This window comes from Astatotilapia calliptera, chromosome 11 (assembly GCF_900246225.1).
Source record: "Astatotilapia calliptera chromosome 11, fAstCal1.2, whole genome shotgun sequence".
NCBI classification, from domain to species: Eukaryota; Metazoa; Chordata; class Actinopteri; order Cichliformes; family Cichlidae; genus Astatotilapia; species Astatotilapia calliptera.
Genome location: NC_039312.1, coordinates 6,076,867 through 6,101,585, shown reverse-complemented (window position 1 = coordinate 6,101,585; position 24,719 = coordinate 6,076,867). Strand labels below are relative to the sequence as shown.

The 24,719-nt window shown below is 38.9% G+C and overlaps 1 protein-coding gene across 4 annotated transcripts in view; it reads left to right on the top strand.

The window, feature by feature from the left end:
* The window catches only part of vps13b (vacuolar protein sorting 13 homolog B), a 314,335-nt gene that overhangs the window by 1,962 nt on the left and 287,654 nt on the right, over positions 1-24,719 (top strand). For all 4 annotated transcript variants that reach the window (XM_026183458.1, XM_026183460.1, XM_026183459.1 and 1 more), the window contains exons 3-4: positions 425-568; positions 18,760-18,877. In XM_026183458.1, coding sequence (XP_026039243.1) covers positions 425-568; positions 18,760-18,877 — 262 coding nt within the window. The remainder of the gene's footprint in view (positions 1-424; positions 569-18,759; positions 18,878-24,719) is intronic.

Here is a 24,719-nt window from a genome sequence, read left to right as displayed (position 1 = left end):
CAGACATACTGTAAATCCATGACAGCTTTTCCCTCAGAAAAATGTTTGGCTATTAATTTTTTGGCTCAGACTTGCACAGAAAGCATGTGAAGCCTGTGTGTAGGCAGTCTGGTTTCATGGGACTCATTCTCACACAGAGTAGTTCAAGATGCAGAACAGTGATTTGCCTGCCTCTGAAAATATCTGACTTATATTGTTAGAAGCGTGACCAGTATGTAATCTGTAGCTATTGTTTTTACTATCTACTCGTCTACAAATATTAGCTTCAAAGTGCTGTTTGAAAAATGGATGGATGAAGATTCAAAATGTTCTCGAAGCCTCTACCTCGTATTGGCACCTTTATCCATATTATTCTAGTGTTGTTTATTTCTAGCTGGCTGTTGTTTTTTTCCTTTCTTTCTTGTAACTCCTTTTATATCCACAGGAGTTGAAACTGCCTTTTACATTCATGAGTGGTCATATCCATGAGCTACGTATCCATGTACCTTGGACCAAGCTGGGCTCAGAGCCTGTAGTTATCACCATCAACACCATGGAGTGCATCCTGAAGCTAAGGGATGGTGCCCAGGTTAGTTTTTTTCTTTTCATTTTCTTTTTTTGGTATGAGAAAGATGTTATTCTTGATTCTATACACAGCCAAAACAGGGCTAGCCAGATCTTCCTGTTATTTATGTGAGAGTCCTCCTCATGCCAAAGTTAAGCTTTCCCATTCCCTTTCTCCATGTGTTTCCAAGAAATTTCGTAATGGCCTTTGTTTAAAAACATGCTGACATTTTTAGTGCAGCAGGCTTTACTCTGCTGTACAATTAAAGCCATCTTCTTTAATTCTGACTTTGTGTAAAATCGAATGTTAATTTGACACAGCTAAGCAGCAGTTGCGTTTTTCCTTTTCTTACTCATGTTTATTTACTCTAATGAAAAATGCATTGAAAAAAAAAAAGCAAACCAAGAAACCAGAAGCAAACAAACTGATGCCTCACTGACGCAAAATATGTTTGCTATTCAAAACAATGATGTAAAATGCTTTTGGGGAATAAATTGGCAACACTCTTTACTGTGTTGCCAGCTTGGGAGTGGTGCCATTGTGTGCCATTGCAATATAAACCAAGAAAATGATGAAATAATCCATGAATTTGGAGAAATAACCCATTGTTTGGTCGTGCTTGAGATTGTTAGGAAACAGCTTATTCATAGCAGGACAACTCAGCATATTCCTTTACTGAAAGTATGATAAGTATTACTAAAGATCCCAAAGCCCAGAGTGGGTCTCAAGCTCAATGTATGTGCAACCAGACTAAGCAGCCAGATCTTAATTTTGTTCACTGGTTAAATAAAGTAGAGGTGAGCTGGATTTCTGCTGGATTGTTAGCATCTTTGTGGAAACACATAAACATGTAACACAAAAGTGATTTAGTCATCGCTGTTTATATTGCTTCATAAAGTGAGTCAATAAGTAATGTAAGTTTTTTTTGTACGTCAATAAATTTTTATACATATATAAAACTTTTATTGGTTTTAGTTGAAACAACACACTTCACAATCTTGGGACTGCAGGTGTATTTTCATCCAAACTACCACAATTAGGGATGCACCGATGTGTGAGGCTTTGGGATAGTCGATGCCAGGAAAGCAAAGAAGTTATCGTTTTAAATAAGCGAATACATTTCTGCTGTTTATCACACTATTACACATTCAGTCATACAATTTAATAAAGTTTTGATGGGATACAACACATAGGAATCAGTAACTGCCATTGCTGAATATCAGCCTATCTGCTGGTATTTCAATGGCAGTAAGCAAGGCAAATATTGGCCAGTACAGTCCAGATCAGTGCATCCCTAATTCCATCATAAAGTATCGACTAGTAATTGCTTCGAGGAATTTTTTTTCATGATTTTTCCCTGACACAAGCACAGCTATCTCACTCAGTATGATTTTTCTTAAAAAAGAGAGAGATGGTTCATTGACCACTGACCTGAAGAATTCAAGGAACTCAAAATTAAGAGGCAACTTTCTTTAACTTGACCAGTGCTATTTACTACTTGGCTGCCTCCATTTTTAGCATGTCCTGTTTTTGTTTTCAAACAATTTCTCGTGACACTTAGAAGACTTGGAATCACATTCAGAAAAAGCTGATAGTCTTTTGCATCTCTGTCAGATTGATTGCACAATAATAGCCTTTGTAACTGCTTGGTTTTGTCCTTGTAGTCAATATAATATAAAATCTGTAAGAAAGGAAGTGTGACTTGAAGCTCTGTCCTACATCATTGTGGATATAAATCTAAGGAGAATTATCTTAAGGGGAATATTTTTCTATTGCTTTGTTTGGTTTAGTTACAAATATTTAAATTTTTTAAAGAATGTTTTATGAGAGGTATTTTTGAAATTTATTTTTACAGCAAAGTCTGGCTCTAAATTTGCCACCCATGCAGCTTTAAAAATCGAAAGTGTAGCTCAGTGCGGCCCTTTATGGGAAGGTTGAAGTTTCAAGGCCAGATGTCCCAGAAGAAACACATTTCAAGGGAAGTCAATTACAGCTAATTATATAGACTGCAGCAAAAAAGATTTGTAACACATGAGCTTGAGCTGCCTAGAACTAATGGTAAATATCATAGTATGCAGGTGGCTACTGCTCATGCGATCAGGTTTCTAGTTCAGTGGAAATTTAAACTTTGTCTTTATGCTTCGTACACAGCTTAAGGTCATGTACCAGTACCGGTACTGGTGTAATGCTTATGGTCTCAAAACAAGTATTTGTTACAGATGTTTTCTAAAAGCTTCCAGTGAAGAAAAGATTTTTGGGGAATTGCAAATGACATTTGGACAAATTATTCAGTGGTATGTACACCCAAGAGACATAATTTGGAGTAAAGCCAGACTTACAGCAGAAATCCTTCTAGTATGTGGAATTTAAATGAGCCACTGCAGTTTTCTCCTATACTGGCGGGAGGCAGGAGGCTGACTACTGTGTTCTTAAGCCAAGAAAATGAAGCCAGCTTCCTTTTCATGTTTTACATTTATATTGCTTAAAAATAATAATAGTAGTAGTTGTTGTTGTTGTTGTTATTATTGTACTTTCCTTTGTTTTATCTTTATTACAACTTAAACATCAGTAGACTGACAGCAACACTGGTCTCACAGAAATACGTGTTTAATCCTTTAGCAAATACTCTAGATCTCATGTTAATTCACATCTTAGACCTTGGCTAGGTTGTAGCAGGCTTGCAGGGACTTTGACATAGGCCATAACCATTCTCACTGAAACTCTTATGTAATTTGGGTGATGGTCCACAGGATTTTTGAAAAGAAATGAATAAAGTAGATCTGTGTATGGAAATTATAATATTTTAACTGTAGTCCAGTAGAGACAGAAACATTATGGTGGGCCTCATGCGGCCAAAGTGTGGAAATGATAAATGATATCATTAATATGGTTTGTTTTCATAATTACTGTTAAAGCCTGAGTCCCGGCCTGTAAAAACATCCGCACATCTTTTGAAGTTCATTAAGGCCGGTGTAATTTGACCGGAATTATTTGGACCTTTTTAATGTTCGTGTTTCCCCTTGAGAGGAACTGGGTAATATTAGGGATGTTCAGATTGCTCAATAGGACCCATCTGCAAAGCACTAAGAGCAGCTCACAATTATAGTTTCCAGCAAATGTGGAAATTTTGGCGTTTAGCAGCAGTTGGAGATTACAGCTCCTGCTGACAGTGTAATTGCTTAAAATAAGCTGTAATGAGGACTTGTAGAGCAGAAAGTATGGTAATAGAAAAAATGTTGTCAACTTGTTTTTGACATTCATTTTACAAACTAGAGGTCGTTTACAAACACAATGCATTTAGTTCTATATATAAATGTTATTGTTCACTGCAATCACATCTTGAAGTTTGCATAGAAATCCACTTCCTTTCTTTAGTACGTGTCTTTATTTTTAGATTATTACCATCTTTGTTTAGTTTACATTAATTTTAGCGAGTTCTACTTATCTCAGTTTTTTTTTAAATTTCAGTTTAAGTGCAAAAGTTGAAATGGTTGTACTTGGTATGAGTTGAATTATTAGAGCGGACTTTTTCAAGTGAAATTACACTAAACCGTGGTTTATACCAAAAAGCTCAAAAGATGTGACAAGATATTGTTTTGGGTATAAAGGGGTATTTTTGAAAGTCAGTTTTACTTTCTTTGTTCTTGAACAAAGATCCACTTAGTGTGGCCTAATGAGTTAGTTTATATGAGTGAACTGATTGATGGTAGCCCATTCCAGATTAAAACTAATGTAAAAATGTCAAGAGGTGCAAAGTGGAATACAGTGATCATAGTATCTATCCCTCTATATACAGTGTGGATAGGGACAGATTAGTGTCTTATGTCATGTTTGTTTAAAAGAAATAGAGTAGAAGGAACTAATAGTGGATTACTGTTCCAGGGCATTTTCTCTGTGCTTGTCATTAGGTAGTGTTGTCAATCTAAGGACTTCAGCTCTTATATGGTGGATTGGAATGGGTTTTGTCTGATGGAGAGCATTTAGTTCATTTTACTTTTGATAAACCACAAGTTCAGTAGGAGGTATCATTTAATGTGCACTTTTTGTTTTTGTTTGTATATTTTTAAGTAATATTTTTAACATTGACTTAATGTTGGAAAATTATAAATAGAATTTTCTTCTTGACAATTTGGTAAACTGCTCCAGATGTTAAAGATGAGGTGTGATCAGCAAAGACAGAGAGGAACTGGCTGGACAGCAGTTACAGTGGATCATAATATTCTCAGACACTCTTTATTTTTTATGAGACAAAGATAAGGGCTTGGGTTTACTGAGGAGAGCCTTTCTGGTTTTGGCTGAGCTCACTGCTTGATCTGGGAGTTTTATGGCCGCTGAGTGCATTTGCCACTGATGTGGAGGTTCTGATTGATGCATTGCCTCAAGATGATTTGGGGAGGTGCCTCTGAGACTTGTTGGTTTGGCATACTAGGCCCTTTTTTCTGTTAAATTCCTTCCAAACTATTTTTAGGGTTTTCACAACCAAATCTCTTTTCTCCTAAATAATGGGTAATACATGTGAATAAGGAAACCCCTCTTTAAAGACTTCTTAAATCCCCAAGTTGGTATTTCATAATCTAAATCTGATATCTACTCAGCTAAGGCATGCTACTTTGAGTTTTGAATATTTAAGAGACAGGCATAGATGTGATACCTGATCTTTGAGTGTGAAAATATGTTTTAAAGTGGTGTGACCTGTAGAGGAGTTTTGCTTTCCGTGTGTGTGGTCTTGCCACCCAGGGGTTGAATGCAGAAAACTCTTAAGTAGAAAATTTGGGATGTATAGTCTACAAAACTTCTTTTTGTAGCCTTAATTCTGCTGTGGCACAGCCAGGACCAGCCCAATCCTGGGCTTCAGATCCATGGAGCATACTGAGTGCCAAACCATAGGCTCAGATGAGCTCCACTCCCTAGTGAATGGAGCCCTGGACCACGATTTGAAAGCAAACAAACTAAGAAGAAAATATCCTAATTCCATTCTACGGTCTCAGGACATCCAGCCAGCCAACAAATTTAGCATCTGATATGAACAGGACTTTCCTCTATTAAGGAGAAGCATCAAGTGGGGCGATCGTGGCTCAAGAGTTGGGAGTTCGCCTTGTAATCGGAAGGTTGCCGGTTCGAGCCCCGGCTTGGACAGTCTTGGTCGTTGTGTCCTTGGGCAAGACACTTCACCTATTGCCTACTGGTGGTGGTCTGAGGGCCCGGTGGCGCCAGTGTCCGGCAGCCTCGCCTCTGTCAGTGCGCCCCAGGGTGGCTGTGGCTACAATGTAGCTTGCCATCACCAGTGTGTGAATGGGTGGATGACTGGATATGTAAAGCGCTTTGGGGTCCTTAGAGACTAGTAAAGCGCTATATAAATACAGGCCATTTACCATTTATTTATTTTTAAGTCTCCATCAGAGAGCACTGGATCAGGTGCTTGAAGAAAACCTGCATCTTTATCTTGATTTGCCTTGGCTTCTCCACGGCTTCCAGCACCACCTTGCACTTCATCCACATCCATTGTTCCATGACATTGCAGCCAACCAGCAAGAAACATTTTAATTATGAAAATCATAAAGACAGAAAAATATAACTGTATCAAAGGAGCAAAACAATTAAATAGTTAGATGGTTAAATGGTTAGAGTAGAGTGAATACAATAGTGTCAATGAATCAACACCTTTAGGATTTTTATCTGATTTAATACTCAGTTCAGCATTAAAATAAATCTAATGGGTGATTTTAATATTCATCTGGATGTTGAAAATAACAGACCTTACACTGTATTTTATTTAATATTAGGCTAGGTAGCATTTATCAAAATGCAAATGGAGTATTTAATGAACTGTTTCCTTCTCGGTTTTCATGTAAATGCAAAGTACAAGTTTGTCATGGACAGTGTTGGGCAAGTTACTTTGAAAAAGTAATTAATTATAGTTACAGGTACTAATTCAAAAAGTAACTGAGTTAATAACTGAGTTACAATATTCTAAAAGTAATTAATTACTTGAAAAGTAACTATTGCGTTACTTTAAAAAAAAAAAGTTTAACCCTCTGGGGTCCAGGGTATAATTGACCATTTTTAACTACTTTTGATTTTCCCTCCACATTTTACCTTTAAAAACTATTTACTTAACTAGATGGGTGGTGACCATGGTGGCCATTTAGAAGTCGGCCATCATGGATACATCTTTTGTTTTTTCAATAGGAAGAGGGCCATGTGACACATCAAACTTATTGGTAATTTCACAAGAAAAACAATGGTGTGCTTGGTTTCAACGTAACTTTATTCTTTCATGAGTTATTTACAAGTTTCTGACCACTTATAAAATGTGTTCAATGTGCTGCCCATTGTGTTGGATTGTCAATGCAACCCTCTTCTCCCAAAAAAGTCTAAGGGGGTCAGATCGGGAGACCTTGGGGGCCATTCAACTGGCCCACGACGACCAATCCACTTTCCAGGAAACTGTTCATCTCTAGGAATGCTCGGACCTGGCACCCATAATGTGGTGGTGCACCATCTTGCTGGAAAAACTCAGGGAACATGCCAACTTCAGTGCATAAAGAGGGAAACACATCATCATGTAGCAATTTCAAATATCCAGTGGCATTGAGGTTTCCAACTATCGTTGTACCCCATATACCACACCAAACCATCACTTTTGTTGTTCCAACAGTCTTGGAGGGATCCATCCAATGTGGGTTAGTGTCAGACCAATAGCGGTGGTTTTGTTTGTTAACTTCACCATTCACATAAACGTTTGCCTCATCACTGAACAAAATCTTCTGCGTGAACCGAGGATCCTGTTCCAGTTTTTGTTTTGTCCATTCTGCAAATTCTGTGCGCCAATCTGGGTTATCCTCGTTGAGATGCTGCAGTAGCTGGAGTTTGTAAGGGTGCCATTTGTGAGTAGCTAATATCCGCCCAAGGGATGTTTGACTAATGCCACTCTCCAGTGACATGCGGCGAGTGCTACGCTGTGGGCTCTTGCTGAATGAAGCTAGGACAGCCACTGATGTTTCTTCATTGGTGACAGTTTTCTTGCGTCCACATTTTGGCAAATCCAACACTGAACCAGTTTCACGAAACTTAGCAAGCAGTTTGCTAACTGTGGCATGGGAGATGGGTGGTCTCGTAGGGTGTCTTGCATTGAAATCTGCTGCAATGACCCGGTTACTGCGTTCACCAGATATCAACACAATTTCGATCCGCTCCTCACATGTTAACCTCTTCGACATGTCGATGGCTGTGAACAAAGAGAAACTTGTAAATAACTCATGAAAGAATAAAGTTACGTTGAAACCAAGCACACCATTGTTTTCCTTGTGAAATTACCAATACGTTTGATGTGTCACATGGCCCTCTTCCTATTGAAAAGACAAAAGTTGTATCCAAGATGGCCAACTTCTAAATGGCCACCATGGTCACCACCCATCTTGAGGAGTTTGCCCCCTCACATATACTAATGTGCCACAAACAGGACTTTAATATCGCCAACCATTCCCATTTTATTACGGTGTATCCATATAAATGGTCCACCCCGTACTTTACTTTTTGGGTGGATAGACTGTGAACTTCCTATAAAGTGATTAATAAAAACATTATGACCACTCACAGAAGAAGAAAATACTGCTATCTTGTAACAAGGTGTGATAATGGTTGGTTGATTAGTACAGAGGAGCTTTATGTAGCCATTGTGTACGGTGCTGGAGAAATGGGAAGGGGTAAAAACAGATAAAAAATAAAATAAAAATTGATCAACTTTGAGCACAACCAAACTTGTGACTGACTCAGTGATGACTGTGTCAGATCATATCTGAAATGACAAGGCTTGTGAATTGCTTGCCATCAGCTGTGAACAAAGAATTTCCAAACTGCAACCTACTGACAGGGAATTGGGGGATGTGCTGGATCAAGTTTGATCCATACCCCCTTCACATCACAACTTACACCACTTAAAGGATCTACTGATTATATTGAATTCATAAATAAAACTTAAAACATTTGATCCAATGTAGTTTTTCCTTAAGTGTACATACTGCATGGTCTCTGACAGAATGAAACCTAGTGAGTATGTGGTCATTGAACTTAAATTTCACAAGTCAGAAGATGCAAAGGAAAAGTTGAAAGAAGTAAAAGGAAACAGCTTGTGGAAGTTTGCAATCAGATAGCACAAACTGAGTAATCTCTGTTCCAATGCCATCCGGAAATCTTGCCTTTGATTCTCTGCTAGCAGGAGCAAATGGCTTTCAGAGATTGCACCGTAAATCCATCTGATCATCAGCTCAGTGGGGCCTTGTCTTCAGGACTGAGGAGACAGAGGACAAAAACACAGAGCTTTGGAGAATCTATTTTCCTTGAATCTAACCCCCTATAGCAGTAACAAAACCCATCCATGACTGTAAATAATAAAAAGATGGAGTAATGTTGGCACACTGTTGACTCCTTAGGCAGGTTGGAAGCTGCAGCATGCATTCTGATGAGAGAAAAGGAGAACTACTGAAGGACAGAAGAATAGCCAAGTGCATGTGCTTGGGATTAGTTAAAAAGAATCTCTGTTTGTTTTGTCATTCAAAATGACAGTATATATGACAGTACAGTAATGGCAATCAAGACAAATCGTTAGGCTGTTATGTGAGCTCTGCCTGAAAACTTACATACAATAAATCCGCTTTCTGCAAACTTGTGTTTATTGATTTTTCTCTTGTAGTTGAAGATAGATTTAACAATGAAGTATTGATGATTTGTACTAAAAATTTGAAATACTGCAGGAGACACTGGGTCTGTTGACAATAAGTAGAACTACTTGTTCAGAGTTGAGTGGGGTTTTTTTTGTATTCTGCATGTTGGCAGGCCAACAGCTGTTGAACGGTTTGTTTCACGTGCAGCTTTAATGTTTACATATGCTGAAATTTTGTTGTCAGTAGGTCTGTATTTAATGGTGAGCTAAATATGTGTTAGTAATCATACACTGTCTCACTACTAGTCTGTCCCCTTTCTCTAGTCTCTAATGGAGAGTGACCCATTGCACTGATCTCTGTTCAGCATTCCAAAGTGATTCAAAGCATCTGTAGATGGCAGTGCAGAAGTGTGTCATTCCAGAAAAAGAGACCTTACCCTCTGCCACCATTGCTTGTGAGTCAGCCAAAGCTGAATTACCCATAGCTTTGTCTTTGAGGTCTGTGTTCCTGGTGGGATGAGGTTACTTCTGCTCCACAGACAAACCTCAGACACAGGAAAGCAGTTGGGGGGAAACATTAAAGCCAGTGGCTTTGTGATTCCAGTGAATCAAGTGGTGATCAATACACACTGGCCAGGATGCTGCTACTCTACAGTTTAATCCCTGCTCTCAGGCCATCCGGGCTAGAGCAATCCCTCAATGCAGCTTGTTATTTGCTGCGTGCTCCCACTGATATTGTAGTTTGGGAAATGATTACCATGCAATTAAGACTAATGTTCACTCCATTAGTCCTGTCCTCTTAGAAAAACTCTAGGATGATATTGTATTGCACTTTGGAACGGTGTTTGCTTTATAAGCCTTAAAATGTAGAAAGGACTGTAAGACGTGATTGCAATTTAGAGAAGAAATGTACCCTTTCATTTAGATCTTTAGATCATTATTTTTTTGTTGTGTGTCTTTTTGTCTTTATGCAATCTACTAAGATGGGTATTTTTTCACTTTCAGGGAGAAAAAGTTACTAAAAGCAGTAACCCTCGTGTTTGTGTGTACTTCTATATTGCACAAACTGTGCTCTGTTTCAGGATGAGTGCATGCTCAGTTTAGTAGACCCTTACTCAATATTCAAATGATGATCCCATTAATGACATGGCATTTTAACCACTAAAATCACATATGCAACCTATTTAGTAGAAAACCTTTTCTAATCATGTGTTCAGTTTTTTACTAAGTGAATTCTTTCTGTATAGCTAGCCTCTACCTTGGCAAGTTCAGCCCCCTATCATGTGTGGGCAAGAGAAGAGAAATGCAGCATGAATAATGACCCAGCATTACACTTTCCATGGTGTATGTTGCAGATATAGATAAAACTGTGATACTTGGTTATAATTTCCTGACAAAACATATCTTGCACCAATATTGTGATGTGAGGTGGTTAACATGTAACCTTACAGAGACAGTACGCAGTATGAAGTAAAGTAGTTTAAAGTTTAAAGCAAGGTTTGAAAATAAAAATCTACAATAAATTGATGAGCTGTGATAGTTGCTTACTTTTTCTTAATGTACAGAGTGCTTTGAGGTTTCAGCTTTATTTAACCTAACCCTTACAGAAAATAAAACTCTTTCAGAACTGTACAGTTTAAAACCAATCTCAGAATAATCTATTAAAAATGTAGATCCTCTATTATTCTTATTATAGAATTTTTCAATTTAGCTTTTTTTTTTTTTATATATATCTCACAAAACAGGTGAACGTTTTTTGGCCAGGGCCAGGACCTGTACTTTACTTTGCTACGGAAAACAGTAGGAGACCTGAGATCTATGGATAAGGACTAGCTTAGGATTCCAACATGTTTCATTGATGCAATTGAAATGATTTGTTTTTTATGTAAGGCTGACAGTTTTCCATCTCTCAACCAATGTGATGAATGCTGACACCACCTCAGTTGCTTTTGGACCCCAGTGTATAAAAGCTATGCAAACATAATGCCGGCTGCATTCCGCTTGCGTGCCTAAACCTCCTGCAGTAAGGCTTTGGTATTTCTCAACATTGACGGAAAGTCCTCTCCCATTTTGCTCTGTTTGATTTATTCTATCTTTCTGGTTTCAGAACATTGATGCTCTCCAAGAACACTTAGGCCTCTATAGTTTGTGCCTTCCAGCTGCACCTCACATGTGCAATTAAGTTGTCAGAGTAGCCTGAGCCGCTGCTTGCGTTGTTCTTGGAGACTGGTGCTTACATTGTTTAAGGTGTGCTTATGTTTTGTATAATGAACTTTTATTTGTGTATGAAAAAATCGGAAGGCCCAGAGATTGCATGGTTATGATTTGACAGTTGGTGTTAAAATCAGGTCTTGACCACTAGTTAGCAGCAATTTTCCAAAATGCTGATATAAAGATAAATAAGATATATAAAGAAATGTATATCAGGATCTTATAGACTAATAATTGTGAAGTAAAAAAGATGTGATTGGCAGTAATTACATAATAAATAATTGGAAAATAACTGGGCACTGCTGATTATTCTGAGTTAGAGCTATTCCTGTGTTTGGGAATTCCCCGTGTGTGTCGTAATTGACTTGTCTAAGATGTGTTGGGTTTTTTTTGGTTTTTTTTGCACATGCCTGTGTGTGAGTGCGTATGTCAGGGATCTGTGTGGAGTGTTTTATTGTAGCTAACACATTGCAGTTATTAGCATTAGGGGGTAGCTGTGCCAGCGTAAGCAGAATGCCTCACATGCTCAGCCTGGGCTTGTGGTTAGCTGATGGAGACATCTGAAGGACCAGAGCCTCTCAGATCTAAATCAGGAACAATTTCTCCCTCTTTCCGATTCTCCCTCGATGTGTCTTTCTCTTTTGATATTCCTGCCTCCACTTTACTATTGTCACAGTCCTGTTTTTCTTCTTTTTTTGACATGGCTTCTGGCTCTTTAATCTTTGATTCTCTCACTCTTTGCTTCGGTTGACTTTCTGTATTCTTCTATTTCCTTTCATGTTTTCTTCTTTTCCCTAACACTTGTTACTTGTGAACACTGAAGTTGAGGTCACTAGTAGGAGCATAAAGAATTTGAATGGGCTTCAATGGAAAGTGCAGTGGTTTGTTGTAATTATTTATCCAGGCTCCAAATTCCATCATGGCACCTATATTAGTTCAAGCCTGTTTGAATTCCTTGTTCCTGGATGTTAATCAAGTCTCAGAATTGGAGTTACTCAGACTCAGAGTCTTTTGTTTAAATAAAAAAAATGTGCTAAACATTGTTTGTGAGGATAAAAGAGGACTGACCTCAGCACCCCTATTACTTTTGCAGACCTGCTTACTATTGTGGAGAAATGACTGCAAAAAGCGATTTTGTAACAAAGAATCCAGTTTTCTGCATGAATACACAGGGCTTTGAGATTTATTAGATTAATGTAGAATTATGGACAGTTAAACTGGAACAACATCGGCTACTGTACCGTAAACACAAGATTGGTTTCTGCTGGTTTTACTTAAGACAAATAAAATGCACTGGGCTTTGAACTATTACCTGAAAGTGCAACAGAACAAGAGTAGAGCCAAAATCACCTAAATGTCAAATGTTTGAGGAGGGCACTTAACTTTTGGCCTTTGCCTTTTACATTTTAATTTTTACCATTTACACTTTAAGTTTATCTTGTTGTATGTTTACTGGAACTTGGTTAAAGAGCTATACTGAAACTGCAGCCAGAGGTGATCTGTCTGGTGAGAACAGCACAAGGACAATGCCTGAACAAATTAAATACTCAGAAGTCAGAAGACCTCTTGTAGCTCCCTATGGGTCTGCTCTGTAACTGGGATCCCCGTTTGTCTTTGTTATTGTAAGTATGTTGGAGGCAGATAATAAACATAGACAGTTTGACTTGGGTAGAGCAGAGGCACTCTTGGCAGAGACCTCCAACATGACATCACCGGTGTCGTTGTGATTCCTCCCCCTTCAGAGTCAAATTCTTTTGTAATTATGCATTCTTCTTTTGGCACATGCTTGGGAATCTTTTCTATGTCTTTGCTCCCCCTCCTTAATGAATACTTTATATTTTGGAGCTTCTGAAGGAAAGAAGGTGTTTGCTTTGTAGCAGTTTTGCTGGGATGGAATGTGCCTAGTAACACTTCAGGTATTACAGACCTATCACAGCTCCCCTCACACTTTAATAATCCAGAAATTCCCACGAGTATGTTTTTCTCTGTAGTGGTTATAGTAACAGCAAACTTGGTAAGTTGTGCATTTTCAGACTGCTGAAAAAGTTTAATTGTCAGATCTTATTCTGCCTTGTGCTTTATTGGTGCAGGAAATTTCATCTTATTGGCTACAGAACATTGTGTAGAGACTGTAATATTTAATTTGTGCAGTTAATCCACAGTAAATGGAGGTTTGTTTTTGTGTAGTGGATTCAGTTACTGAAACAGAGAGGGGGGGAATAGACCACATTTTTGTGATATGCTACTTTCATTGAGATAATTATTCAGAATGTCACACAATGTGATATTCATCTGGGTTACTTTCAGGCTCTAATCCCCCCAATCTTCTATGGATTCCAGCTGCATGGCTCTAGTCCTTAAGTATTGGTCTGTATAGTATTTTATATTGTGTGTGCGTGTACATTTGTGTTTTTTATGCACATATTTCTCTTTAAATATGCCTATGATGTCTGTGTATAAAATACGTAGCATAATTATAATATTAATACCCAACAGTTATTTGTGATGGAGACTGTGAAATTCTGTCCTCACTACTCCAGCTTCTGTAGTTCTCTTCTGTTTGAGGAGAAAATGAACCCTCTGTCTTTAATCATGGTAAAATAGCTTTCTTCATTTGTTACCGTTTCATTAAAAAGCCATTAGCAGCTAATTTTTAGCCGAGCTGATGGATGCGTTCGAAGCCAAGAGACGTTAAAGAAAAGGTAATCTGAGTCAACTGTGATGTTCTCTGTTCTTTTCAGCAAAAATTCCGGTGGGGTTGTCATCAATGGTTCAAACAGCTTAAGTGTAAAAGAAGTGGCTGCATACCATTTGACATTACTGGAACCATCCCAAACTGTGACATTATGTTTAAAACAGTGAGCCCCTTTTCATGTTTTTATTTCTCTCTGTGCCAGCTGGAAACCATTCTTATGAGAACCAGGGTCAACACTGTTAAAACAAGCTTCAGACTAGCTAATTATAGATGGGATGAGAAGCTCTAGAAGAAGTGGAAGGATGGAGACAATGTCAGATATAGGTAAAGAAGATGAAACATGAACAAAAGTGAAATGAATACTGTGATAGCAAAGAAGGCCTTTGATGAGGCAAGATGGTGAGAGAGGGGGGAGATGAGACCTAGGAGCACTAAAAAAACAGAAGCACATTTTTAGGACAAAAGAGTATGTGTATCTCTTTAGTAGTGTTTTTTTTTTCACTATTGTTCTGGAAAAACAGCCTGGAATGTCCCACATTCTCATTATATCCTTTGAGTATCATATGATTCACTGGTTACTTGGAGGTGTGAATGCTAGGCCTTAACATGTCGGGCAGAGGTTCTGTGTGTGTCTGTGTTTATATGAGTACGTGAGTGATTTACAGGAGAAGGGGTTCTGTGTGAGATAAGGAGCCTATTGGGTTTCCTTCATTTATTTTCTCACTCTGTAGGCGTTCGCCCTCCCCTGCCGTGCCTCCAGTATCCAGGCCTACTGCTTTGATGTCAGCATGAGTTCACCAGCAACCTGCAGAGGAAAAACAACAAAAACAGAGTGTGTTTATCTAGCAATGGTCTGCATGCTCCCATTAATGTGCTGAAACTGTGTGAAATTGACCAGTTTTAAAAATGTTTTGGTTTCAAAGATCAGGCGGTTGCAGAGAAGCGAGGTAGTCGGCTGCTGGTCCTTGCCAATTTTTTTTTTCCTTGTGTTAAACTGAAATTGGAAAATACTTAGCAATTTCTGAAAAGAAAAAATATAGTGCTTGTTTTTTTTGTCTAATATTTATTAAGAATGGGCAACAAAAACTCTGGTAATTTGCCTACTTTTCAGCCAGTCCAGGTCAGAGGAAGCCTCAAATCACAAGAAACTGTAGCAAGGGTGTTATTCTGCTCCCGCAAATACTTTATAAGTAGGTATTTGCGGGAGTATAATGAGTATTTTAAGACATATTTGTATTTTTTGAAGCTTTACTAGTTTACATATATGTCATTGTCACTAGCAGATATGATGTTACTGGTTTCTAGTGTCTGTGAGTTATAGCCAGATTATTTGTACAAGGAACTTGTGAGTTTCTTATCTACAGAGGTGCTGTTCCTAATAGCTGGAGGTGGTGGTGGTATTCAGCTAATGCGCTGAGCAGCTCATATGGGTTGACCCTCCAGACAGACTCAGCACACCGCCTTCTGCTCCCTGACTGAGTCAGACGATTACAGGAGGACAGGGGTCACGTCTGGCCTTCCTGTGCCCTAACCCTCTATGGGTGCCCACTTACCCTCTGAGTAGGGGGTCCCCCTCACCTGTCAGTCACACCACCAGCTTCATGTTTCTGTCCCTTTGTTCTGGTCTCATTATCATCAAGTCTCTTTCACTCTAGACGTCCCTCAGCTTTTCTTGGTTTTGCTGTCTCTCTTTTTTTTCCACTGTTTTTTCCCTCGCTTATCAATTGGTTTCATGTCTCTCTTTTCCTTTTTAACTACCATCATATTTGGTTAACAGCTGAGGTGACATGCCTGCAGGGGAAGCAGCCCTACTTTTTCCGGTCCTCGTGTCTATCTTTCCTTCTCCTTTTCTCCATCCTTCTTAGGCTCCCTGCCTGTGCTGTGCCCTGCTGTGGAATTGGAGAGATCGATTTACTTGGCAGCAGCTGAGGGCAGGCTTCATTTGTCCCAGGGCTTCCTTCTGAAAAGGCATTTTTCACCTCTGGAGAATTGCTCACTGCCCATGGTGACATTGAGCGCTTAATTGCGCTACTTCCAAATTTGGCAGTCTTGTTCTTCATAGTGGCAGTTCAAATTGTTGAACTCGATGTACTCTTGGCTTGCTGGGCTATGCATTCCTTTAGGTATAGATATGAGACTAAAGGGGGAAGGAGACTGTTTCTTACTCTAATGTGCTCAAGCAGGGTATTGTGATGTAAACTAAGAATTGGAGTGTGTATCTTAAACCTTCTTAATCAAATAACAATCCCTTTTCTATTGTAGCATGTTTAAATATTATAGGTGCAACTTTTCAAAGTGATGACAAATCTACAAAAGAAATGAGTAATGACCAGCAAATTTACACCTTATTATTCACAGATCTTTATTCGTTGTAACCTTGATGAAGTATTTATTATTTCTCCTTCTCTGTTTACCAATTCCCACCACTCTCTGATGAGGGAAAAACTGATTGCACAGTGGAGCTCTATTGGATAGGGCCTTAGTGAAGTAACATGTAAATATTTCTACCAGAGCCTCTCTCATCTCTTTTGAGCATTGAGTGTTTACTGCACTGGGGGATACTTCTGTCAGTGTGTCTGCAACTCAGATAATGCAAAGTATGTTTAAAACCAAATCATCATTACTCAACTACAACGAAAGGGTTCACTGTCATTAAATAGTGTTAGAACCAGGGATTGTCTGTTACATATGTAAGCTGCATGAATGTATTAAAATTTGCAACACACGACCTGCCTGCAAAGGCTGTCTGTCAGTTTAAACTGGATCGGTTCAGTATTTATAAATAAAGTGTGTGTGTGGAGTAGCCAAATATATTTGGTTTTGACACCTTCAGTGCTTACATGTGTCAGGATAAGGGGTGACTCCTGAGACGCTTTAATGCTAAACACATGTGATCTCCCTTTTCTTGTCCAAATTATCTGACTAACCTACCACCCAGGCTGATTGTGCAAAGGTTACAGTGCTGCAGTAACCTCTAATCAACGCCACACTGAGTTTTAACTCAGTGAAAAGGTGGAGAGATTACTAACTTCTCAGTTTTGCCTCTAATATATTGTTTCTTTGACACTGTATCTAATTTTTTTTTCCCATTTCTTCATCCCATCCACTGCTGCAGGCTTATGTCTACCATGAGTTTGAATATGAGGTATTTGCTATTATACATAGTAGCTGTTAGGAGTTCAACATTAGCTGCTGTAGTCATAGCATTTTTGTGCTCTGATAAGTTTTTCCCCCCTATTCTCCAAATTGATCATTTATGGTTAAATTCGTCTTTACAACAGGGCTCGATATATTCCAAGATGCACACACGTTTATCATGTGGATACAGTGACAGATCTGACAGATTTCCACCCATAGAATCTTATTATTATTTCCAATCTTAAACTGTGACTTAGCAAATCCCTCAATCCCTTAAAAAGTCACATTTATTAAATTTACAAACTCAACCTTATTGTTGCCCCTTCAGTAGCTTTAATAAAATGTGCTGTTTTTAAGCAAAAAAAGAAATAAAAATAAGCCAAGCAATATTAGTATTGCTAGTGGTGCATTATTTATGCACCACTAGCAACTAGCTTGCTATGGACCAAAACAAATCCTGTTTTCCTTGCTTTTTGACTTTGCTGTTGGAACACAAACAACAGTGACGTCACTCCCAGCTCTGACATCTGACTTCTGAGGCAGATGGAATGCAGCATAAGTCCTTGGCTGTCAGTAGTCTAAAACCACTATTTCTGACCCCTCCACTGTTGGTCCTCATGTCTCTGCTGTTTTATTTGTACAGAACACCCACAAGCCCGAGGCTCTCTATGAGCTACAACAATAAATAAGCTCCTTAGCTTGAATCTTGGGTCATTCTGTTTATCACCAAGCTCATCTCTAAATGGGGGGGTGATCATTTCATTTTCCTATATACACATTAATACATACATACACACATTTTGCACTTATGTTCCTGGGCTTGACAGGCCACCGGTGTCTCCAGTGTGGATGACATGTGCTGTCATGGACTAGAGACCTTCATCTTTCTCATTCAAGGACCAGAGTTTATTTGTAGAGGCCACAGGGATGGTTGTTAAATGGTGGGAGGAAGGTTATTCAGAAGGCTATTCAGAAGGTTTAGTGTAAGAAATAGTGGTGCATGGTAAACTTTCTTCTTATCACTGCCACCGGCAGTGATGCAGGAGAGCAGATTCTCAGTTTATATTCATTTCATTACTCTCAGTAACCAGATACACTGTAATATAAATTGTCCTTGGAAGTTAGCACAGTCAAAGGCCGCAAAGATCCTCTTTTCCACTGTCTGATAACAAAATTTATGTTGCTTGGACCTAAGTGGACCCTGGTGTAGTCGTGGACAAAGGCATTATAATTGTAACTTAAGCCATTATATATAAACAAATATATTCAATATTGTTACTCTAATTTCAATCTAAGAAACATGTTTTATGCATGAAAATTCACATATTCCATATCTAATTTAAACAAGAACTAGTTTGCACAATCTAGGATCACAACTACTATATGTTATATTATTACTTTACTTTAATGTGGTTATAACTGATAACTTATAACTACAGAGCTCTTGTAGAGGCCCTTTTGTCCAGCTTCTGTCATCACAGGCATTGTTGTTTGTTTTTGTTTTATCAGGATGACCACGAAAGTGGCTCTAGTTCTACCAGTCGCAGTGTCTCAGACAGCTCCAAGGCTGTGGCCAAGCCCCGTCGCCTACAGCAAGCTGCCCCGAGTGACCCAGACCTGCCTCCAGGTAAGTGATGTAAACTGGCTCAGTGAGGCTGTTCTGATTCCCTCACCTACCTACTTGACATCAACATGTTCCTTAAAAGTGGACTTTCTTAACTACATCAGTTCATATGATCTGATATGGGACTGTCAAAGTGACCACCTCTGGTTAGCTATGACTTCCCTGCTCAACATGCAAACAAACACACAACTTCAGTATACAAAGACCAGAACTCTGCATTGGTCCAATTTTGCAAACCTCCATTCAACTGCAGTTGCAGTTTCAGACTACCGGATTAACCTGTTACCTAAATAGGACCAACTACAAAGTGTGCTTAAAATAAATCTTTGGTGACACACTATGTATGTGCAATATTATAGTTATTATTGTTTTGGATTTGAGTTTTTATTTTTATTTCGTTTTTCGTTTTTGTTTTTGATTCTGTTTAGTTTCAGTTCATTTCCAGAGTGGGATTCTCCTGTGAGTTTATTATTATTATTTTCAGTCTTACATTTATTAATTATTATCTTAATAAATATTGTTATTGGAGGGCACATTCTGAGGCAAGAACTAGGAAAATTAATTCAGGTATTGCAATAAAAGCAGATAACTTTTTGAATGTGTTGTAGACTTCCAAAGCTTCAAAAACGTGTCCACTACTGCCCCATCAAGGAAGATGTTGTTGTTATTTTGTTGTTGTTTTTTACCAAAATAACCAACACTAAGACTGAGGATATATCTATATATTTAGTTGTTGTTTTTTTAATTAGTTTTTCAAGTTCACAAAATTGCTTCAGTTAGTTTTATTTTATCCAAGGACCAGAGGTTTTTTTTTCAAAAGTAGTTAACTAATATTTTTTTCATATTTTATAACTTTACATACTTTAGTATGTATGTATGTATCATCTCCCGTTTACCATATAAGAGTTTTTATTTTGGGATGAGCCACGTAGCGCTGTTTTTCACAAGTGTAAATCACCCAGAGTGAGCACGGGGAATGTGCCTGTTATAAATCATACGGTGATGGCTCTTATCAACAAAGTTCCTTGACCACATGCCTCCCACAGGGCCACGGATTCCATGCCTACCTTACTGCAGCACTCTAGTGCACCTCACAAAGAGCGGTTTTGTTTGAGAGTGGCTGAATAATAGAATTTAAAAAAAAAATTTATACAGACCTTTCACACCAGAACTTGTGAACACCAGGGCCCTAGTGTGACTGAATGCATTTTTTACCCTAATCTTTTATGTTGGCAGTTTTATTTTTAAAATGTATGGATGCAGTTATTTCAAATACCTCTGAACATATATACTTATGTAAGAAAATTTTCAAGTAGGTGTGCGACAACCTTTCAACCTTTAAGATCTATGAAAAATAATCTGTTTAGAGAGCACGAATGAAGGTAAAAACATAATCCAAGAGGCAGGGGTCATGAGCTGAGTTAGGTCAGCTTGAAAAAAAGCTTCACTTCCAAACCCTGGTGTGGTTGAATGTATGAACTTACACTCCTGGCTTGTTGTATCCTGGGAGGATCCATTTCCAGGCTTTACATTATGAGATAATATCTCTCCCCAGCTGTTAAAGCACGGTTCCTCACACCCAGGCATCTCCCTTTAGGGCTGCTTCCAACAGATCTCCCAGTAGAGTGTGTGTGTGTGTGTGTGTGTGTGTGCGCGCGCGCGCCATGATTTTAGTGTGTTCTTCTGTGTGCACACCCTTAACTTTTCTACTAGCGGACCTTATTTCAGCCCATTACAGACTGCAGAGACAACTTTGGGGTCAGAGGTTGCTGCACCTCGGTAATGGCAAGGAAGCAAATGAATGCCGTAATCCCAACCTACCTAATTAAAAGCTTGAGGTTAAAAGGTAGATGAGGTAAAACTAACCTGCTATGACTCAGACAGAGGATGTTTTCCCAAGAATAAGATACAAACCAAACCTGACAGGAGGCTTTAATGTAGTTGAAGTATGGTGGGTTTTTTTTCAGAGATGGGATGCTTAACATTAGTGCCTCCACAATCTGTTAAAGTGCTGAAATGTCTTTCAGAAAAAGATCATGTCCCTACTATATTACAGTTCCTTTGAGTTACAGAAATTCCTTCAAAAGCCATGGTATACATGTGCTTTTTTAATGTCATTTTATGTTTCTTTAAGTTATTGTAAGGGTAGTCGGCATTAATGATGCTAAAACATAGCTGGGAAGTGCAGCTTTGATGCAAAGACCATTCAGACTTTCAAATCTTGTGACAGAGATGACTCTGTCTCCATGTAAAAACCTAACATAAGTCATAAATAATACATTATCTTTGTAGAATGTGAACTGTTGTATGTACCGTATTGTAAGAAGATGTAATATATCAACAAGTAAAATGGATGCACAGTTGATACATCTCCATATGGATATGCTCTTCAGTGCTAGTACTGGCCAATATACTACCTCACGTGTCAAACTCAAGGCCCGTGGGCCAAATGTGGCCACATCATTTTATCTGTTTTTTGTTTTTTTTATATAACTACAAAACAAAAACATCCACAACAACAAAAAAAGGATAGCAGCTTTTTCTCTAACATGTAGAAAAACGGTTACATATGTAACTTCTTTACACTGACAGACAGGGGAGTTTCACTGGTCCGCAATATAAAATTAGTTTGACAACTCTGTACTGCATTAGGGCTGTTTGAAAAGCTGCACTGTGCTTTCTTTCCACACAACAGTGCATCTTAATCTTGCATTTGATGGTCTTTTAGTGTAAATGCATAACATATGTAATGTAAATACATTCTGTTCAGAATTGTGCACCATTTTTCACTGCATTTTAATTTTCTGTTATTTTTTATTTTAATTACTCAATGTTTTTTTTTTTTTAAATTTGGATTTTGCAGCAATTTGTGACTATATGTCTGTGTAAAGCACTTTATAAATAAACTGTACTTACTTACCTTTACCTATTATGATACATTATTACATACTTTCAGTCGCCATCATGCCATAAGCCAGTTTACAGCTTCCACACTGATACTTGTATTCTAATCCTACTACAGCTATTATGTCATACATCACTATTTTTTAGAATTTTAAAAGACTGGTGATTAACATCCTTTTTGTACTTTCTTGCTAAATATTTTAAGCTATGTCCTTTGTCAGTGTAAAGTTGGTTGTGCAAATAATTTTGTGTCAGAGGCAGTGATAGACAGGTATAATTTTAAGTAAATGGACGATACAAAAATGTGGCCATGGTTGTGTACTTGTTAGCCTTAAGGAAGATCTGTGTTAGATGTGAGACCCTCACAGCGCAAAGACCTGTTTAGATCTTTGTCAGTATCTGCGTTTAAAAACCACTTTGTTGCGTCTTATCCCTTTAACTCCCATCTCCTTCAAAACAACCAAAACTAAACATGGTGATACCAAAAGGCAGGCCCTTCACAATTATCCAGTTATTTAGCTCTGAGCTCTCACATGCTGAATGGATTTATCGTCCTCGTTCACTCTGTGGTGGAAAATAGTGATGTTAATTCATATGCCATGGGATTGGTAGCCACACAAAGACCAAAGACCAAGTGCTTCCACCTTGGGCGATTCTGTGAGTGATTATGTTTACTGCTGCTTGTGGGGGGACGAGTGGCCACCGTTTGTGAGAACCACATTTGCCTGTTCCAGGAGATTCCTGCTTTGGTTCTATTCACGCCGTTGAAAATGTGGTTTGTTTTATATGACTTCAAAGCGATTTAATAGTGGCAGTTCTCCCTTTGAATCTGTGCTAGCCATACTGAAACCTATGAATTTGGTGTATCAGAAGCTGCCCTCCAAATTTTCTGTTTCAAAGCGTGTAGTCCGCTTATAAGTCACAGCATGTTTTTGTGAGTGCAGTAGGATCTTCAGGATTTGGTTTTTTGTTTTTTGTTTTTTTACATTTTTTGATTGTGTGTCTAGTTGAAGGAAGCTAGTACACAACAAATATTCTTGACGTGCTTTCATGAGTACATAATTGAATTGTGTGCAGAGGGGATTATTGAGAATGAATAGTTATATCTATATATCTTCTGTTCCCTTAAGGAGAGGAACGAGGCTCAACACATAAGTATGGGAAATCACGCCCTCGCGTTTTTCTTTATTTTAATGACTATTTACATTGTAGATTTTTACTGAAGGAATCAAAACTATGAATGAACACATACAGAATTATGTGTAGTTATTGGTAGTATGTAGTTTCATGAGGTAGTCACCTGAAATGGTTTTCCAACAGTCTTGAAGGAGTTCCCAGAGATGCTGAGCACTTGTTGGCCCTTTTGCCTTCACTCTGCGGTCCAAGTCATCACAAACTATCTATTGATTATACTATTGATTGGGCTTAGGTCAGGTGGCTGTGGAGGCGCAGAACTCCATCACTCAATCACTGGAGAAGGTTTGGCAGCTTCGGCAAAGGTGTCTCTGATGCGCCTTTGCAAAGGCGCACCAGTGACAACCTGAACAGCAGCACCAGGTATTCGTAGACTATGCCCTCGAATGCATACCTGTGGTTCGGGTGTATAGCCACATGATTGTTGCAAACCAATCATCTGTATGCTCGAGTGGGATGGCCTTCGTTGTCCTCCAGGAGGTTTGATCACTGGTGCATCTTTATTTACAAGGCCCTGCTTGGACAAATGCCCACCTACATTTGCGATCTGCTCACACGGAGGAGTACTGTTTCTTATAGCCTGCGTTCAAGCGATCTTCTTCTGCTCAATGTTCCATTTGCCAGAACTGAACTGGGAAAGAGGGCTTTTACTTATGCTGCCCCTTTTACATGGAACATGATGCAAAAAGACTGGAAGATAGCAGATCTTATTTCATTAAATGCTTTTAAGTCCAAATTGAGAGAGCCAGAGAAAAATGTTTTTTAAAATGTAATTGTTACTTATAACATGTATGTAACTTTGTAATTTTAACATGTTGTCGCCTCTTGGCCAGGACTCCCTTGAAAAAGAGGTTTTTAATCTCATTGGGACTTTTCCTGGTAAAATAAAGGTTAATAATAATAAATAATCTGGGCCAGCTGCATTCAAAAGTTGTCTGAATGTTAGCGTCTTGAACTTGTTCATTCATAAATATTTGTTCATGACTCGGAGGTCAAGAATGGGATGAATAGTGTACTTATTTCCTCTCTGAGTATCACTGCTGGCTCCTTGCAAACAGTGGGTTTATAATTCTGAGGCGGTTGATCCGGAACTGCAACTGGTAACTGTGTGGTGAACAACCTGAAGTATGTGGAAGATGATATTGTGCTGTTAGTCAACATCACCTCAGTAGAGTGTACACCAGGGGTGGGCAATCTCAGTCCACGAGGGCCGGTATCCCTGCAGGTTTTAGATCTTTTAGATCTAGATCACCTTGGGTCAACACACCTGAATCACATGATTAGTTCGTTACCAGGCCTCTGGAGAACTTCAGGACATGTTGAGGAGCTAATTTAGCCATTTAAATCAGCTGTGTTGGTTCGAGGACACATCTAAAACCTGCAGGGACACCGGCCCACGTGGACTGAGATTGCCCACCTCTGGTGTACACAGTGGATGATAGCAACGGTTCGCACCACCCACGGATAGGGCGCTTAAGTGTGTCACTGAGGGAGGTGAGCAGCTTCCTGGGCATCGGGTCCTGCTGGGGGCCCAAAGGTGGACCTTTGCTCCAAGCCAACTGACTTAGAACTTGAACGGGAGGCTGCGCTCTCGCTGGAGGCTCACCCACCGCAACAGTGTGTTCTGCTTTCTTGTTGGTGCCTTGGCTTCCCAGGGTCCCACACACTGGGCTCTCCTGCTCATCCTCCAACAAACCATGAATGTCCAGGCCGATGTCCAGCACATCATTGTCTTCCTGCGGAGTGC